Source organism: Dreissena polymorpha, chromosome 1 (assembly GCF_020536995.1).
Source record: "Dreissena polymorpha isolate Duluth1 chromosome 1, UMN_Dpol_1.0, whole genome shotgun sequence".
Classification (NCBI taxonomy): domain Eukaryota; kingdom Metazoa; phylum Mollusca; class Bivalvia; order Myida; family Dreissenidae; genus Dreissena; species Dreissena polymorpha.
Genome location: NC_068355.1, coordinates 155,257,376 through 155,277,391, shown reverse-complemented (window position 1 = coordinate 155,277,391; position 20,016 = coordinate 155,257,376). Strand labels below are relative to the sequence as shown.

The 20,016-nt window shown below is 37.2% G+C and overlaps 3 protein-coding genes across 17 annotated transcripts in view; 2 read left to right on the top strand and 1 right to left on the bottom strand.

Moving 5' to 3' along the window:
- The window catches only part of LOC127856886 (uncharacterized), a 129,169-nt gene extending 123,705 nt beyond the window's left edge, over positions 1 to 5,464 (top strand). For all 6 annotated transcript variants that reach the window (XM_052393087.1, XM_052393095.1, XM_052393111.1 and 3 more), the window contains 3 exons: positions 761 to 820; positions 1,574 to 1,671; positions 3,059 to 5,464. In XM_052393087.1, coding sequence (XP_052249047.1) covers positions 761 to 820; positions 1,574 to 1,671; positions 3,059 to 3,095 — 195 coding nt within the window. In that variant the 3' untranslated portion in view covers positions 3,096 to 5,464. The remainder of the gene's footprint in view (positions 1 to 760; positions 821 to 1,573; positions 1,672 to 3,058) is intronic.
- A 319-nt stretch (positions 5,465 to 5,783) lies between these two features.
- LOC127857193 (uncharacterized) lies at positions 5,784 to 9,310 on the bottom strand. The gene is made up of 5 exons (XM_052393613.1): positions 9,143 to 9,310; positions 8,796 to 8,822; positions 8,192 to 8,361; positions 7,343 to 7,643; positions 5,784 to 6,252 (listed from the first exon to the last, which is right to left on the bottom strand). Exons 1-5 carry the CDS (start codon positions 9,204 to 9,206, stop codon positions 6,080 to 6,082), a joined length of 735 nt encoding a protein of 244 aa, XP_052249573.1. The 5' UTR covers positions 9,207 to 9,310; the 3' UTR covers positions 5,784 to 6,079.
- Positions 9,311 to 15,724: 6,414 nt separating this feature from the next.
- The window catches only part of LOC127857146 (uncharacterized), a 36,449-nt gene continuing 32,157 nt past the window's right edge, over positions 15,725 to 20,016 (top strand). For 5 of the 10 annotated variants that reach the window (XR_008038358.1, XM_052393565.1, XM_052393556.1 and 2 more), the window contains exons 1-2: positions 15,725 to 15,827; positions 16,646 to 18,062. Coding sequence is in view for 9 of the 10 variants with exons in the window: in XM_052393565.1 (XP_052249525.1) it covers positions 17,884 to 18,062 (179 nt within the window). In the remaining variant the exon portion in view is untranslated. Of the gene's footprint in view, positions 15,828 to 16,392; positions 18,063 to 20,016 lie in introns of those variants that run through there. The other 5 variants (XM_052393582.1, XM_052393572.1, XM_052393602.1 and 2 more) reach the window with 5 other exon arrangements.

Genomic DNA, 20,016 nt, shown 5'->3' with positions numbered 1-20,016 from the left:
TGCTTTGAGTATTAAAACTTCACTTAATGCACGTGCTTTGAGTATTAAAACTGGGCTTAATGCATGTGCTTTGAGTATTAAAACTTCACTTAATGCATGTGCTTTGAGTATTAAAACTGGGCTTAATGCATGTGCTTTGAGTATTAAAACTTCACTTAATGCATGTGCTTTGAGTATTAAAACTGGGCTCAATGCATGTGCTTTGAGTATTAAAACTTCACTTAATGCATGTGCTTTGAGTATTAAAACTGGGCTCAATGCATGTGCTTTGAGTATTGTCCTAGATTAGCCATCTGCTCAAGACTGAGAAAGTAGAACAAGAGATCAAAGGCATTCTGGACACGTTCATGTAGGTTCAATTAGATACTAGATTGAAAGAACACCTTACAGGAACTTCTTCTGCCATAAATGAACATTGTAAACAAACGGGACACAAGATCAACCCTAACAACACTAAAGTACTCACTTCGGAAGAACATCTATGGAAACGCAAAGTGAAAGAAGCAATTGATATCAAACAGCAGCGGCCATCACTAAACACGGACGAGGGACTCGAGCTACCTTGGGTGTATGACAGTCATCTCGTATCACAAGACCATTCACGGGTCATGTGACTGTGACGTCAGTGAACCAGTGATCAGCTGATGAAGAAGATGTGATATCTTAGAAAATTCCAAAGTAAATAAACCGGCTCTAGCATTCTGGACATGTTCTTGCTTTATAATATATTTGTTCACTGAGTTTACTATTTCTCTTGTAGGACACTGCAGCGACCGACACTATGGCATTGCTAGGATATGAAGTAAACAGGTTTAATGAGGTAAGGTCACTGGTTTGGGGTTATTTTATTATAGAAAATTGCTGTATTATAAGAGGTTACAATTATTACATTCAGTAGAACAAAAAATAATAGAAAAAACTTTAAGTATTTGTTAGATGAGAAGTGGATATTTTGGTAACGTAAGTTATACCACTCATTTTATTTTGTTGGTATTACTTGTACAACTAAATTTCATGATGGGCTGGTTAGTTAGGCTGGTAGAGCACTGATCTACAGTTATATATAGCTCAGGCCACATAGTAAGTAAGAGGATTCATCAAGAAATAATGTCTGCCTCAAGTAGAGCAATTACTGGTATAAGTATTTGCATTAAGGAGAAGTGTGATAAGCTAAATTGACAAAAATACTGTTCAATACAGCTAAAAAAACACAAATAAACGATAAACAGCATTAAAATCCTCAAAAATGAATGTTTTGTTGAAATAAGTCTGTCTTTGTATGCATTTGAGCCTTGCAGTGGGAAAGCGGATCTTAATGCATGTGCTTTAAGTATTGCCCTAGAGTAGCCTGTGCAGTCTGCACAAGCTAATCAGAGATGGCACTTCCAGCTTAAACTAGATTTTTGCGAAGAAAAGACTTCATACAAAAAATACCATAAATGTGGAGAGTCTCGCCCCTGAATATCCTGCGCAGACAGCACAGGCTAATCAGGGATGAAACTTTAAACAAATGCATTAAGTCTCATTTTCTAAGAGCAAGTCTCATTTGATCACAAATGTATCCTTTTTTCAGTTCTTTGAGGGTGTTGAGCAAGACCTGCTGTTCCAGCTGTGCCACAGAGGTACCGCCCCCATCGTGTTCAGGACAGACAGCGCCACCTCCACAGAGAAGTATGTCTTCTAAATATACCTGTAATATTCCAGCAATCTTTATGAAAATTGTTTGTAATGTTTATCTTATAAATATCTTGGCCAAGATCGAATCCACACAAAAATCTGCTGAAACTACCATAATAATAAATATTCTAGCGATTTTTTAATGGTAGCAATATGTCGGCTGTCGTCCATACTGTCATCAACTTTAACCTCTTTACCACTCCAGAAGCCACATTTTTAATCAAATCTTTGTTAAACTTGATTAGAATGGGATGTTAGAAAAATCTCGGCTGAATTCAAATCTAGGTCACATACGTCCAAAACCCAGGTCAAATCTTAGAAAATCTTAGAAAGAGCTTGTTTCCCTTGTAGGGGCCACATGTATTACTCATTCTTGTGAGAATGGTGGTCTTGACAGTATCTAGGCTAAGTTCAAATCTTGGTCTTACATGGCCAAAAAGTATGACACTAGGTTAGTTATTACAAAAAAATAATGGTCACACTCGAAGCCATATTTATTACTGAATCTTAATAACATATGATCAGAATTTTATCTTCATAATATCAATGCCATTTTTTAATCTTTGTCAAGTGGGATCAAAAACCTGATCACCACGTCAAGACTTCAACCAATTGTGATTACCCTGGAAGGGATACGGCGGTTTTGTGTGATGTTTTTATAAATGGTCCTGTATCCATCAAATTAGAAATCAAGTGTTGGGCAAATTTGTAATAGGAAATGGAAAAATAGAATAAATTACAACTGCAATTGATGAGTTTGGTTAATTTGTTGTTTTAATACTGTTATGCCCTCAACTTAAAGTAAATTTTCTATGCATTTTAAGTTCATGGAAAAATTTAATTTAATTTGTATATGCATAAATTATGCTAAAATTCTTAACTGTTCAACCACCAATGAAATAAATGAAACCATAATTCAATTCTTATTATCTCTCACAAAATGGATGCAGCTGTCATTTTAACACCTCAACTTGTAGCCTTTGGTACAAGATTGCCATTTCTGTTCCATTTTTGTCACTGCAATGTATGGCATCTGTCAATTATTAGAAGAAAAAAATAATAATTTCTCTTTTAACAGATGAAATTTAGCATCATTAAGTTTCAAAAAAGTTTACATGATTTTTAAACTAGTTTACAAAGGTATACGTCATGAATTATGACAATTTAATTTGCACATTTAGTGGGACCATTTGCACCAAGGATCCAATGGCTTATTTGACAAATGTACATTTTTTTTAATTGTATAACTACATGTAGATGGTTGAACATCAAACGATTTATCTGATACATTTTTGTTAAGCGGCTACAACAATTTCATACTAAATCTAAATCCCTTAGCATGTAAAAAGTTTTTTTACAGTAACCTGTTTGAATTTTTCAGGTGGGTGAATGTAATGCGACAAGCAGCGTTACTTTGAGGTTCATCTGCACAGACATGCAGGCTGTTGAAAGGAGGCAGCTTGTCCAGAAGCTCCTCTATTCAAACATTAAGTGTTTCAATTGTCTTCATAGATAAAGAGTTGACAGATTGAGGTTTCAGTTGATTGCATATTAATATTTAATGGACTCATATTAATCGGTTGGCAAACGGCCTTGACAAACTGTAAGGAAGAGTTACGTAATTTATAGAAAATCTCGTCTTGAACTGAACTCACCTACTTAAATTATTAATACCGGTAGTCAGTGTGACAGCATCAGTTCAATTTTCAGCATTTTAATTCTCATTTAATTTTCAAACTGTTTTCAATATTGAGACATTTTGTTTGTGTATCATGTATGCTTTGTAAAAGATCTTAAGCAGTCCATCCAGAGAAAAACTTAATTTTGATGTGGGTAATTAATCTTGGTATGTATTGCAATTAATATAATTTACTGTTTAACCAGTAATACTTATAATTTTTAAAATGTGTGTTTTGCTAATGTTTTTATGCCCCCACTTTATGAGGGGCATATAGATTCATCCCTCTCCATATGTCAGTCCGTTATAAATTGTGATTGGCATGTCAAACACTAGCGGTGCTAGGGGATGAAACTTTGCACACATATTGACCAGCTTGTGAACATAGGTACCCCCATATTTCCGTTTGGATATTTACAACATAACCAAAGTAATGGCTCCTTTATAGGGAGGCTGTTTTCGGAGAAAACCCGAGGTATAGTCATTGCCTGCTCGTCGTCTGCCGTCCGACGTCCGCCGGCGTCGTGATAAAACCTTTACATTGGCTCTAAAATCAAAGTGCTTCCACCTACAACTTTGAAACTTCATATATAGATGCACCTTGCTGAGTTCTACATGCCACACCCATTTTGGGTCACTAGGTCAAAGGTCAAGGTCACTGTGACCTCTAAAAAAAAAGAATTCTAACAAACTTTCGAGTCAAGCGTGGCACCTGGTATGCGGTGCTCTTGTTTAACAAAAAATTACCTTTTATCTCTTGTGTTGCGTGTAACATCAAAAAGTATTTCTGCGACAGGGCTAAAACTAGAACATATTAACCAGCATGAGAACTTGCCCATATTTAGTTTCAGTCTTTTGTGACAAAAGTAGAGTTTTCAGTCAAAAGCAGAGTGTGTGGGGATTCTTGTGCTACAAACAGTTCTTCTGCTTTAGTACTCTTCATTGTCCATTACTGCATAATCTGTATTAAATGTGTACTAAATGAGATTTAAATTGTAAAACAATAGGAGCCATGTCATGCCAAAATGGGTCTTATGTCATAGTTGGCAAGCATAGTTGCAGACCAGTCTGGGTAGTCTAGTCAGGAGCTACGCTGTCTGCTATGAAGTCACGCAAGGTTTTGTGGTCTCAATAGCGGACTGGGTAGCTACTGACCTCACTGCACAAACCCCATGCTTGCTTGTAGCTACGTTGGCTGCATTAAGTATTAGACCCATTTTCGCATGATGCAGATGAAAAAATAGCAATGAAGAATCAAAAGTGTATAATTATTCTTTATTTTATCTTCACCGAAGATCCTATTTAAAATATTCCTTTCAACTTTCGGTTGGGGCAGTGTTGTTGTTGTAGAAGCAGCTCTTTTGCTAGCAGCTACAGTTAAAAGCTGGACCTTTATTGTGTTGAAAATTGTAACTTATTAAATTTACCAGTATGCATTATTGTTTATAGATTTTTTTTTGCTGTTATATATATTAAGGCACATGTTCATAGATCTTTTAAACTTTTAAAATGAAATCTCATCAACATATGAATTCTAAATATCACATCATTTTTTACTGCTGCTTAGATATTTAAATTTTTAAAATCTAATTGAATCATGATGTGAATAAAAACATGAATTTAAAATGTGACATCATGTTTATCTCAATATTTTGATGTACAAATATTTGGATAATTTATTATATTTTTACAAAAAACATTCACAGATTTTAATGTTAAAAATCATCTCAATTTCATAAAGTATAAAATGTGTAAAATAGAAAATTTCTTCCGTTGACATTTGTTTGTGAAAGTACTCTCAGACTTTGTGTTTTTTACACCAAAGTGTTGGTGTACCATAATAAATTAGTGTGTTATTTAAACCAAAATGTTGGTGTACCATAATACATTAGTGTGTTATTTACACCAAAGTGTTGGTGTACCATAATACATTAGTGTAGTGCAATAGTGCAATGACTGTTTCTTTATTCCATTTGTACATTTCAACCATTTTGCAATCTGTTCATGTTATAGCATGTATATTAATGCTTATGTGTTCATATCATTGTTATATTTGTTTATGAAAGATCTTTACTTTGTCTTCCAGAAAATAAAAAAACTAAACGATAATATTATGTTTTGTATTAAAATCATTGAAAATCCTTATGTACATGTTTGCATGCAATGTTTCTGCGACGATGCCTATAGTATGAGCTGGGTTCTGGGAAAACTGGGCTTAATGCAAGTTTCGTGCAAATTAGCCTGTGCAGTCAACACAGGTTAATCAGGAACGCCACTTTCCTCCTACAGTGGATTTTCGTTGAGAAAAGACTATTTAATCTCAACAAGCGGAAAGTCTCATCCCTGATTACCCATTGCAGACTTGATAAGGGACTCGTTTACCAAGTAACTTACACTGTGGGGTCTTGAAATAAATAATTGTGAAACATTTTCTTAAATATGTTTATTAATTAATGGCAAATGGACATTATACTTTGAAACTTTAACATTTCAGCTGCTACACAGTGTAAACTAATCCCTTCTATTAAATGATTGTTGAAAACCAGTATCTATTTATTTGTATTATACTTCGTATAAATTTCTTTTCACTCATGGAGAAAAGCATTATGAAAAGTGAAAATTCCTAAATGTACATGTTGTACGTTTGCTTTTGACCAATGACAGCTGGCGACAAATGGAACCTCGCTTGATTGTCAGCTACGCTAGGCGGCTCAATCTCTGGTATTAGCCAATGAAGGCGGTGGAGCATTGCTTGACAGACTGATTCCAAATGAGATTGCCTGGGCAGTTCATGATGTAAGCATCCCCGGCGTAGTCGCAGTGGATGTACTGGCTCGGGTTAGGGTGCGGGAAAAACAGCTCGCCGCTTTGAATGTTTGACTGCGTGCAGGGATTTCCTGTAAGAAACAGAGCTCACATTTGAGATTACGACTACGATCGTTTGTCAATAATTTTGTCCCCCACTATAGTAGTGGGGGACATATTGTTTTTGCCCTGTCTGTTGGTCTGTTTGCGCCAACTTTTAACATTTTGCAATAACTTTTGCTATATTGAAGATAGCAACTTCATATTTGGCATGCATGTGTATCTCATGAAGTTGCACATTTTGAGTGGTGAAAGGCCAAGGTCATCCTTCAAGGTCAGAGGTCAAATATATGTGGCCAAAATCGCTCATTTTATGAATACTTTTGCAATATTGAAGATAGCAACTTGATATTTGGCATGCATGTGTATCTCATGGAGCTGCACATTTTGAGTGGTGAAAGGTCAAGGTCATCCTTCAAGGTCAGAGGTCAAATATATGTGGCCCAAAACGCTTATTTTATAAATACTTTTGCAATATTGAAGATAGCAACTTGATATTTGGCATGCATGTGCATCTCATGGAGCTGCACAATTTTAGTGGTGAAAGGTCAAGGTCATCCTTCAAGGTCAGAGGTCAAATATATGTGGCCCAAATCACTTACTAGTATTTTATTAATACTTTTGCAATATTGAAGATAGCAACTTGATATTTGGCATGCATGTGTATCTCATGGAGCTGCACATTTTGAGTGGTGAAAGGTCAAGGTCATCCTTCACAAGGTCAATGTCATCCTACAAGGTCAAACATCATATAGGGGGACATTGTGTTTCACAAACACATCTTGTTTTACAAATGTAAGGACCACATGTGATAATTGATATTTTATGTCTTCACTTATGTCTGGTATTATTGGGCAAAATATAAGTCCGTAACAAATAGGTTGGAATGAAAACTATTGCATCTGATAGAAGTTAAGAAGATAAACGCTGCCATGCTATAGCATCGATTCGAACCGAGCATTATCAATTACAGAATTGAAAGCTGTCGTAAACAAAATCACTAACAATCATCAAACTTAGACTATGTTTTACTTTTACCGCTCTATATCTACTGCCGCTTACATTTAGCAAATGCAACATTATTTTCTGTAAATACTCTTAACAAACTGTATAATGCTGTACCTGTGATAGGGTTTAGAGGGTTTACGGTAACAGTGTTTACTGGACCGACAGTGACCGAGCTGTCAGTTGGGGCTAGGACGCAGGCTTTCCTGTCCGGACTGAACACCAGTCTAGTTGGGCAAGTGAGTTGCATGGGGTTGCCCTGCTTGTCGCACTCTATGAACTTCCGGTTGTCGCCGGGATACGGGAAGAATATGTTTCCGGCAACGAGGTTGTCGATTGTGCACGGGTTGAATACTGAAGCCGTCGTGGGCCTGGCGGTGGTTATGGGCGGATTGGTGGCCGGAGCAGCGGTTACAGGCTGGAAATTTGAATGAGCATCACTCTATTAAAACAATGCATGTTCGTAAAATCTATTCCAAGATTAGCCTTCGCAGAATCTGGGACAACACTTTTCGCCTGTGTGGAATTTGGCGTTCAAATGAAGTCTCTTCTACAAGAAAATCTTGCCTAAGCAGAAAGTGTCGTCCTGATTATGCTAATCTTTGACGATATTATACGCACAGGCATTACACCACTTTTTATCAGTCGCATCTCAAATTTGTAAGAGTTCGATTCAAACTGGCGATGACTTTCATAGTGATAATAATATGCAACTACCTTGGAAAATGGGTGCACATTATTCCGATTGCAAAAATAAATATGAAAACGGTGTTAATGATAATTATGATGTTGATTATGATGATGATCATTTCATGTTAATTATGACGAGTATGATGATGATTATATCATTTCGCAAAAAGAGACTTAACAAGAAGTAAACCTGCAACGGCCTCACCTGGAAAGTTTATCGGCAACAACAACACAGACCAAAAACAGGAGTGCGATAAAAACTAAAAAGGATCTTACGTTCAAAGGTACGCAGCCGGTTGCCGCTGAACTGTAGAATTCACCGCTGGGGCACGTGATGATGAACATTCGGCCGCCATCGGAGCATTGTAGGAACTTCCGGGAGTTCGTTGGATGGGGAAAATAAACGCGACCGCCGGCGGTGGTGCATATATTGGGTAAGTCCGGTTCTGTTTTAAGTAACATATACATACATATAAATATTTTTTCCTGTACACTTTTATAGGTTCAAAAAAATCTAATTCCCGTCTTCTTTAAGTAACTTTTCTTAAGTTGATTTTTTATAACAACGTAAGTGCAGACTTATCGTGCTCTTTTTCTGTTAATTAAAAACGTACCGATAATCAAATCAATATATATTGAATATTTAAATTGACATGATCTTGCTCGTTATCAGCTGTAGCGTTGATGTTACTTTTATCCATTTTCGTTTAGCAGACGTCATAACAATTTGTTCTTATAATTATATAGTTAATTTCTACCTGTTGAACATCAACTCGTTTTTTTTATATATAATTAAAATCGATAATTATTAAACAAATTCTCATTGCATGTGCTGCTTATATGGAGTTTTGTTGGATTCAACACTCGAGAAAAAAATTACCTTGACAGTCCGCCGCTTGTCTCTTTCCTAAAAAGGTAAACACGAAAACCGGTTAATGTACTTTTACTTACAAAATATTCATGGAATAATCAATATTTCTATACTATTTAATTAATTCTTTACTGAAATGTAATACGGAAACGTACATATTTGAAATATCTTCGTTACACGTGAATATGTGCATTTTATTTTACATTGAACAATGCACATAATTAACTTATAGTTCCTCTCCGATAATGTTGAATATAATACGACGAGAAACCCTCTGAGCTTTAATAATGTATTTAAAAAACACCAACACCGAATCACACTAAAAAGCACTTAAACTAAAAGACTAAAGAACGAACCTCTGTGGGATATATCTGCGAACGCCTGTCCTAGAACCAGTAGGCTAAAAATCGCGACCTTCATGACTGCTTACGTTGCTTGTTAATGCGACTTTGAATGTTGACTTTCACTTTGGATGACTTCGTGCGAGTACTGTTTGACAACTGCGGGACGCCCTTGTTATTGCGAGTCCGCTGCATTCAACCGTCGCCAGGGACCTTGCGTGCTCAGTATCAGGAGTTTTTATCGTTAAATGACCACGCCAAGGTTTCCTAGCCAACATCTTACGCGGTTGAGTAAGGTTGAGTAATGCTGACTACAATGTTAAAACAAAGACCACATGAATGTACATGTATTGTGTATACTCGATACGTTTTGACCACCCAACACAATCATTCGATCTTTTTTTTAGCACGCAGTTTTAAAGGGGCCATTTCACAGATTTTGGCATGTTTTGAAGTTTGTCATTTAATGCTTTATATTGATAAATGTAAACATTGGATATAAAAAGCTCCATTAAAAAGTCAAGAATAACATTTAAAAAAGGAAAAAAAGTAGCCCGCAGCAGGGCTCGAACCAGTGACCACCGGTATCCTGGAGTAAAAACCAATAAGACCGCTCGGCCATCCTTTATACTGTATATACGCAATCTTCGAAGTTTCACAAAATTTAGCGCGTCGCGACCGAGGCGAGAGTCACCCGCAGATGATCTTCTTAGAGGGAACTTCTGCGGGTGGCTCTGCTAATCCAGCTGAGTCTGCCACCCTCGAGCCGGACGTCTTCCACATTGCTGGGATTGCTGTCTTCCCCAAGATGCAGCGGTCTTGTCAACCGCTGTTCATCGTCGGGAGTTCGCTGACCCGGACCTGTCAGAGGTCCCGTCTGTAGAGGGACGGGGATAGTGGGACAGCGAGATCACCAGTGTGGAGGAAATACGGGGCGGACCGGGGGCCGCTTATGAATTCGGAGTGGTCACTAGAACATTTAGGGGGTGGCCTTATAGAGGGACCCCGGGGCGTCGGTACTCAGTACGCTCAACGCACTGGGGAAACGTCTCGGGGATGAAGACGACGGTCGATGACGTCAAGTGAGCCATAAAGGCGGAGATGTGTGCTGCAGTCCCTTAGCGGTGCAGCGTTCAGACATGAATTTGTCTTGAGATTGTCTATCTACCAGTGCACATTAAGGTCTCATTGGCCACCGTGCATTGGTCTATTTGGATCTAAATGATATCTTTGACCCGGGAAGCCGGGGTAAATTTGACCTACTTTGACTCAAAATTAAACTTTCTCCCCTGAAAGGTCACAGGGGCAGGTCGGGCTACAAAGACCTCGTAAAGAGGCCAGTAGGACCTGTAAATAAACTCTGATACACACACTGGCCGCTGCTTTGTTCTATACCATTATTCTTCGTTGGAGATCTTGTCTGGCCAGCGAATCTTGAGGATCTTCCTAAGGCAGATAGTGATGAAGACCTGTATTTTCTTTATGGTGGCGGATTCTGACATCTGCACCCATTCCTCCCTGGTTGTCTAGAATGCTGCCGAGATAGGTGAAGCTGTCCACCTCCTCCAGCGCCTCGCATTGGACTGTGATGGGTGTGTTGTTGGATGCGTCGGTCCTGAACACATTGCTCTTCTCTCTGTTGATGGTGAGGCCCAGTAATGCTGAGTCGAGACCTTCCAACTGTTTCCAGAGTGTCCACTGATTCCATTCTGCTTTTTGCTCCGCCGATGTCGTCATTATCCAGTCTATGGCCAGCAGGAACTAGAAAGGTTAGATTAGGCAGCCTTAGCTCACCGGTTCTCACTTCAAAAGCATCCGTGAGCTGTCTGTCATGAACAATTCTGCAGGCCATTCCTTCATAAGACTTCATGATGATGTTGGTGATCTTTCCTGGCACTCCGTAGTCTCAGAAGTCTCAAGATGGACTCCCGGTCAACGCTATCGAACGACTTTGCATTGTCAATGAAATTGACACACAACGGCGAATTCCACTCCAGGGATTAATTGTTCGAGAATGATGCACAGGATTGCGATCTGATCCGTGCACGATCTCTCTTTTCGAAAGCCTGCTTGTTGGTCACGGAAATGAGGATCTACTGCGTCTCTCATTCGGGTCAGCAGGATGCGATTAAACACATTTTCTTGGATGGACAACGTTGTGATTCCTCGGTAGTTGGAGCAGGAACTGAGGTCGCCTTTCATGGGAAGCTTGATGAGGTAACCCTCTTACCTCTCTGTTGGAATTTCTTATTCTTCTTAATCTTGCTGAAGAGTGGGTGTACAAACCCCACACTGTTCTCCAAGTCATCCTTAAGCGCCTCTGCCGGTATGTTGTCAGGTCCTGCAGATTTGCCGTTCTTTAAGTATTTGATGGCGCTACTGATCTCTTCCCTTATGAGATTACAGCACTTGATTGGCAGATCTTATGGCACTGCACAAATTATTCCTTCTTTGTTTCAACTTTCTGCTGCAGAAACATCCGGAACTGAAAATAAAATACAAAATAAACTTGTACGGTTCAAAACTATTAAAACAAAATTATTATAGTATAAAAAAAAATCTGACAAATCACAGATTGTTGCACTGCTATTGGAGACTGATCCTACATCGGATTTCAAAGCGATTTATTGACACATATAAATGCTAGAAAGCAAATGAGCCTCGTTCTTAGAAAACTGGGCATAATGCATGTGCGTACAGTGTCGTCCCAGATTAGCCTGTGCAATCCGCAATACGACACTTTCCGCCTAAACTTGGTTTTCGGTAAAGAGGGACTTCTTTGAAACTAAAAATACCATAAAAGCGGAAAGTGTCGTCCTGATAAGCCTGTGCGGACTGCAAAGGCTAATATGGGATGACATTTTACGCACATGCATTAAGTCCAGTTTTCTCAGAACGAGGCTCTAATGGAGTTAAATAAACCTATTTTTATTATACTAACAGGTGATAAACACCAATGAGACAAAAAGTGTTTTACTAAAAATTGCTTGAAAATTTCTTTGTAGCGTTTATGGGTACAGAGAATTGTAGAAGAAATCTCTGTGTACAATATTCCTGTTAAAGCTTGGATTCCAGGCTGATATAATAACGAAATCACTTTAAAAAAAGAAAGCGGTGATTAAAATACATGTATTAATAAAGAATTTTGTTCCGCTCGAATGAAAATGCATAAAACACACGTGATCTATTTAGTTCGACTTGCATGTGTCTCAAAACGGGAAAGCAGGACACTTTCCGCTATAATTCCGTTGTTCGTTTAAAGAAATTGTACCTGAAACGAAAATACAGTGTCACGGAAAGTGTCGTCCCTGATTCGCATATGGCAGAACACTTTACGCACATGCAATAAGCCCCGTTTTCTGGTAGCGCGGCTCAAATGATCTCCGGTCCTGATTACCCGGTCCGGTCGGTAATCTCTATGCATCTTGTATATTTACAGTGTCACGAACACCACCACAGAGGACGACTGTTCCCATGAAACAAATATATTTCGGACTTCAAAAGTACGGTGTACTGTGTGGGTCAGATGAACAAACTGATGTTGAGACTTTACCAATTACAAAATGAATGGCACCGTTTCCGATTAAAACATGGAGCTTGTCATGTGTTAGTAATTCTGATTTTTCCCCAGATTGATTTTAATATCAAATTAAACGGCTATGACGTGAGCTTCAGTGTAAAATATAAAAGCTTTTATTTTCTGTATGCTTTACTTACGTGATATAATGGGCATATAACAGTTTATAGGTGTCTATCGCAACCGTTGTTTATTTTTGGTGTTTTCACTTCATATACACTTATATTTGTTAATGCAGCATCAACACACTAAAACAATATCCCGGAAAGAAAAAAAATAATGCATTTGAATAACAACCGTACTTTCGTTTGACAACTGATCATGCATGTACGATGTGAACCTAAATTTAGTTTTAGTGCAGATTCGTTCATACCACACAAAGACACAATTTTGTTTTACGGATCATTTCGGCTTAGAGGACTGGGTGAGTCATGTAAAATATCGTATATAAAATATATTTTAATAAACAACTGGTAGCAAGATGAGTTGCAGATAATTGGTCAGTAACCACATTTTAACTAACTATTTTGACCTGTTAATTCTTTTCAGCTCAAGTCAACAGTGAAAAATGCCCATAATATCACTTTAAGCTGAGAACCAGCACGGTAACCGTCCTATAACCTGCATGGTGTAGTCTGGTTTGACCACAAAAGCGGGATCTTAATTTCGTAGAGGACCATGTTACGTACAAAACGCTACTTAATGTTATTTTGCTATGTAATTATGAGTTTTCTGAGAAAACTGGGCATAATGCATGTGCTTAAAGTGTCGTCCCAGATTAGTCTGTGCAGTCCGCACAGGCTAATCAGGGACGACACTTTCCGCCCTAATTGGATTTTTGCTTAGAAGAGACTTCATTTAAACGAAAAATGTCATAAAAGCGGAAAGTGTCGTTCCTGATTAGCCTGTGCGGATTGCACAGGCTAATCTGGGACGACAGTTTACGCGCATGCATGATGCCCAATTTTCTCAGAACACGACTCATTTGAACGCGTATGTGATTTAAAAGCCCTTATATTTGCCCACGGATCGTTTTATTTGACCGAGTATATATTTATATTGAAGAAATCATTATCAATTAAATTATGATTATTGTATTATCGTGGTTGGAAATGCAATTTTGTTGTGTTTTTAATCGTGTTTGTTTCGCATCTCGTATTTATCGTTTTAATTCAGCAAAAAGTGTGTTTGTTTCTACTAATTTCTACAAAATAAATAGGGTAGATATGTCGGTACAACATTTTTTTGGGATATTTTTACGATAAATTTGGAACTTAAAAAAGAGCGTTTAATTATATAAATCATCCAAATCCCTTTTCAATTTTCTTTCATTATAATTATGTAAATGTTGATTTTGCAAATACATGTATAAGCGAAAGAAGAAAAAATGATTAAAATCTCAAATAAGAATGCCAAAAAGGCTTAAAATCAGCAGAAAAATTAAGGTCGGTTGGGTGAGTGGAAACAGACATTATTGCGCCCTTAAGATGATTTGCTTATATGCATCGGGGTTTTATGGCTGATTTAATTGACAAATTAGTTTAAAAGCAAAAGTAATGGCAATCCTAGACGAAACACGAGTGTTATCAAACGATGAGTAGTTGTATCTTAAACCGGTTGGAATCTAATTGTTGCTAGATTAAAAAAAATGGCTGTATTTAACGTTGAGAATATTTTTCAACAGCATGATAATTAAATGAGCCTCGTTCTGGGACAATGGAGCTTAATACATGTGTTTACCGTTTCTCCCTAGATTAGCCTGTGCAGTCCATACAGGCTAGTTCAAGACATTTAGATTTTCGTTTAGAAAATATAAGTTGTAAACGAAAAATTCCATGAAATCGGACAGTTAAGTCCCTGATAAACCTGTGCCGACTCTATTAAGCCACATTGTCCCAGAGCGCGATGTGCGTATGTCGAAGTTTATCAGGTCCTTCCGGCTCTGAGGCTGCATTGCGTTAAGGCCCGGTGACTCCCTCGATTAACGTAAGATCGGACGAATTGTGAATGATATCTGCAATTTCCAGTCATTTAATTACATCTAAAAGATTTTCGGCTGGTGTGGTCTTGTATTATGTAGGGAAAAGCCGGAGAAGCCCAACCTGTCCGGTATGATGACACCAGACGTATTTCACGTGGATCTGTGTTTGAACCCGGGTCGCCTAAGTGAGAAGAGCGTGTTCGAACTACTGCGCTAACCGGAAGGCCTTTCTGGAACGCGGCTCAGTTATTGAACTATTTATAGTCTGTAACCTTGGCTATTAACCGCACGGAAGTATATTTATAGATCGAACCACATATGTTATTACATGATGCAATATTTCAACAACGTACTAGTACAACCATTTACGATTTATGATATGTAGCTAACAATGAACTATTCTCTTTACATAACACAGACTTGAAAATATGCAAGTAAGACGTTCCCAGACGGCCTTTTGAGTTAAAGGGATACTGCTTTTATCTTTCGAAGTTGGAGACATTCAAATTTTTTCATATCGACGATTGCGCAGAATTCGGAATAAATGTGAAACCGGAGGGGACTTATGGTTTGCGCTCTGTGTGTCAGTCAGTCAGTCAGTCAGTCAGTCATTCTGTCCGTCACACTTTCCTGGATCCTGCGATAACTTTAAAAGTTATTCACTTTTTTGCATGAAACTTGAAACATGGATAGATGGCAATATGGAGATTATGCACGTCATTTTATTTTGTTCCTACGTCGAAAATTCTGGTTGCTATGGCAACAAATTAAAAAAATCTGACAATCTGGTGGAGTTTCACCGGTAGGGGACCATATTGCTTGACAATAGTCTTGTTTAAAATATATTTTAAAACAAGTTTATTTAAGAATTTCAACTAGTGCATAAAAGACAGATTTTTATGCTGCTTATGCAGAGCGACTCTGGTCCCTGGCCGTCTTTACCTTATATGGTAATCATAACCATAAATGTCACAACACAAACATCTATAAATAAACGTTATGAATGAGTGTAATATGACCATATATGAAGAAAGCGTAATCAAATAACGTGCGAGGGGTACCGAATGGAGAAACAAGAAAAAACATCGTTGGAATAATCTCCCCTTTTGATTGCACACGAGCTTTCAAACGGTTTGGATCCGGTATTGTATACGTTTGTGACATTGTTTTGAGATCAAGAAGTCATTTCGGCGCTTATATATTTCAGTTTTGTTTTTGAACTTGCAATAGCTATCTTTTAATTGTGATTTGGTGTATTTCGACGTTGTAAAGTGTATAATTCAAAGTGGCATTCATTTTCGCGACCTAGTCCTAGTAACTCGGTGTGAGTGAACGAAGGATTTGTGTTTACTTTTCACCTTAAGTTCAACTGTGCGTTTTATTACCCATTTTGTGATCTATTAAAAACACGTGCTTCGCGCATTTGGACACTTACAGTGTATTTTACACTAGTGCAATAATTGACACGTTTGATGTGTTTATAGTGACTGTGATATTTGCATTGATTGAACACTTACCAGTGGATTGCAATTTTGAGTGACACTTTAATACTAATTATTAAAAAAACAGGTGCTTCGCGCATTTGGACACATTCAGTGTGTTACACACTAGTGCAATAATTGACACTTTTATCATGTTCATAGTGATATTTGCACTGAACATTGACCAGTGTATTGCAATTTTGACACTTATTGATTATTGAAAACTAGTGCTTTTTAACTTGTGTGACCTTTATTTTTATTAAAGCGTGATTGATCTGTTTTGTTTATATTCTTTTTGTGTAGTTAGATACACATAAGACAAGTTTAGTCGTCCTTATTAGTCTTGTTGCAATTGTATTGTTAAGGTAGTATTTGGGTTGTTAAGACTTGTCTTTTTATAATTAGTAAATTTATTACGCAGGCTCTTTTGAACAGGATGCAGTGTTGTGTCAGGAAGCATTTTCCTTTTATTTTTTCAGGTGCCCAAGACAGGAGAAAAGTGAACCGTATTGCTGGGGACTCCAATGCTCATCGGATTAAGGATATTCTTCCTGCCGATATAGCTGTCAAATGCCTGCCAATCTCTGATGAGTATATGTAATGACAATGGTATAGAACAGTAATTACAGTTTCAGGTTTGTTTCTATTAATGGTATCACATGTACACATTTTTCTAAACGTTAAAACAAAATGATTAATGAAATAAACAAAAGGTTACCGTTTAAACGGTATCCATATGTCAGTTATAAAAGCGTCATTGACATCGCATTTCCAAACTGAAAGTAATGATTATTTCCAGAAGTTATATTCAGATCATTACCCATTTGGGCAATGACGTCATATTAAAACCAACTGTTCTTGCCGTTGTTGAGTCATTGGGTACACATTTTCTACTTACATGCCGTAGTATTTTATAACAAAGACAAATAAATATTGATCCCACATTTCTTCAATAAGACTACACCTGTGTAAATTTTTTATTGTTTTCTACCTAACAAGATGTACATAAAAACGAGTATCTGTTTATTAAATTAAAAATGAATGCGGATGAATAAATGTCGGAAAAAATGTCCTCATGCACGTTGTGCTGACGCGCGTCAAATGTTCAAGACAATTCGGGGAATGATCATGCAACAAATAGCTGGAAAATTTTCCCGAGCACTTTGTGCCGACGTGTGTCAAATATTCAAGACGTCTAGGTCGTACATGGTGTTTTGTTATGTTTACGCTGTTGTGAATAAGGGCCATCTGGCACACTTGATACAAATGTATACCAGTCTTTTTTTAACAGCTTTTAATAAGTTTTGCAACATTGTAACGTAATGAACTAAAATGGATTATGTTGATATCAACAGTCGTTTAAATGTTTACTGTTTTTGTAAACATTTTTGAGAAAACACGAAATGCCACCATTTAAACTTGATACTCATAGTTTCTATAAATGATGTAATTATTTCATTTCTTTATACTTAAACAGTTCAAATGTCAAGTCCTAAGCTTCGTATGATTACAGTATTTGTCATCAATATAAAGTTAAACTTATTATGCTGATGTCATCATGTGCAATGATTGGCATCATTGCGTTTTCTAACTAATTTGCATGGTTATATATTTTATTTAAGCGTGTGGAATATTTTACAGATTGTAGGGAATTGTAATTGCAAACTTTTCATTTTAATCTTGAGGCAAAGCATGAATTTTCCTTGTGTATTCATTCATGTATATTTGTGATTTATTTACACAGACATTCGCCAACTCTGTTTTCAAAGGTGCCAAATTTTCTTGTGATCGTTTTCGCCATGCATTGTTGAGAGACTTGCGGAAGATGGATGTTCAACAGCTGTATCTTCATCTAGGCTCAAATGACATTCTTACAAATGAAGCGGTGTTTTACCGGTACATATACAATTAAAAAAAAAGCTTTGATATTTAAATTTAATGTACATGTAGTTGTTTCCCATAACTATATAAATTTGCAAAACTAACATTTTACATGGTTTATTCCTCAATGAGTCATGGAAACTTGCAATCATTTTAGAAGTGTTATCTAGTTTCTAATTTATAAATAAAGCATTTCACAATATTTTCTATTATCCATGTTAACTTGACATTTTATGCTCCCCCAAAAAAATTTGGGGGGGGGAGCATATAGTCGCCGCTTCGTCAGTCCGTCTGTCCGTCCGTGAACAATTTTTGGATTCTCAGCAACTAAAGGCCGGAATTCAATGAAACTTAATGGGAAGCTTCACTATTAAGAGGAAATGTGCATATTATCAGCGGGTTCTGGTCGGATGATTTGTCACAGAGTTATGGCCCTTTTAAATTTTCTATTAACTGTACATATAGTGCAATTCTTGTCAGGGCTATTTCTCAGCAATTAATGACCGGAATTCAATGAAACTTTATGGGAAGATTTACTACCAAGAGGAGATGTGCATATTATCAGCGGGTTCTGGTCAGATGATTTTTCACAGAGTTATGGCCCTTTAAAATTTTCCATTTACTGTACATATAGTGCAATTCTTGTCCGGGCTATTTCTCAGCAACTAATGACTGGAATTCAATGAAACTTTATGGGAAGCATCACTACCAAGAGGAGATGTGCGTATTATCAGCGGGTTCTGGTCGGATGATTTTTCATAGAGTTATGGCCCTTTGAAATTTTCCATTGTACATATAGTGCAATTCTTGTCCGAGCAATTTCTCAGCAACTTATTACGGGAATTCAATGAAACTTTATGGGAAGCTTCACTACCAACAGGAGATGTGCATATTATCAGCTGGTTCTTGTCGGATGATTTTCCACAGAGTTATGGCCATTTGAAATTTTCCATTGTACATATAGTGCAATTCTTGTCCGAGCTATTTCTCAGCAACTTATTACATGAATTCAATGAAATTTTATGGGAAGCTTCGCTACCAACAGGAGATGTGCATATTATAAGCTGGTTATGGTCGGATGATTTTTCACAGAGTTATGGCCCTTTGAAATTTTCTATAAACTGTACATATAGTGCAATTCTTGTCCGGGCTATTTCTCCCCAACTACTGACTGGAATACAATGAAGCTTTATGGGAAGTTTAACTACCTTGAGGAGATGCGCATGTTATTAGTGGGTTCTGGTTAGATGATTTATTTACAGAGTTATGGCCCTTTGAAATTTTTAAGTTACTAAACCATCCATTGTATTAATTTGTCCAAAGTTATGCCCCTCAAGACGTTTCCTTTTATCTGAATATATAGTGCAATATTGTGACAAAAAAACCTTTGTGGAGCATCACCCGTCTCAAACGGTTTCTTGTTTCATTATTTGCTGTCTACAATTAATTTTACATGAAATAGCAAATGTTTTATTTATGCGCATAATATTAACAATATAATTATACATATTTGTTTATGTAACTATTTTGATAGGTAAGTCAGTCTGCAAAGAAAAAGAACACATTTGTATATATTTTACTCCACATTTTTTATGCCCCCTTTCGAAGAAAAGTGGGTATATAGTTTTCTCACTGTCTGTCTGTCTGTCACACTTTTCTTGTCCCCTCTCTAATTCAAATAGTTTTCATCTGATCTTTACCAAACTTGTTCAGAAGTTGTATCTAGGCAATATCTAGGTCAAGCTCGAATATGGGCCATGCCGGGTCAAAAACTAGACCATGGGGTCTATTAGTGCATTTTAAGGTTTAAGCATGGTGTCTGCTCTCTAATTGAAGTAGTTTCTCATCTGATCTTTACCAAACTTGGTCAGAAGTTGTATCAAGACAACATCTAGGTCATGTTCGAATATGGGTCATGCCGGGTCAAAAACTAGGTCACAGGGTCACTTAGTGCATTTCAAGGATTAAG

Coding starts and splice junctions, on each gene's coding strand:
- LOC127857193 (XM_052393613.1), bottom strand. CDS start 9,206: ATGAAGGTCGCGATTTTTAGCCTACTGGTTCTAGGACAGGCGTTCGCA. Junction 8,362..8,795: donor ACAAGCGGCGGACTGTCAAG/GTAATTTTTTTC, acceptor TACTTAAAACAG/AACCGGACTTACCCAATATA. Junction 6,253..7,342: donor CCCTCTAAACCCTATCACAG/GTACAGCATTAT, acceptor TGTTTCTTACAG/GAAATCCCTGCACGCAGTCA.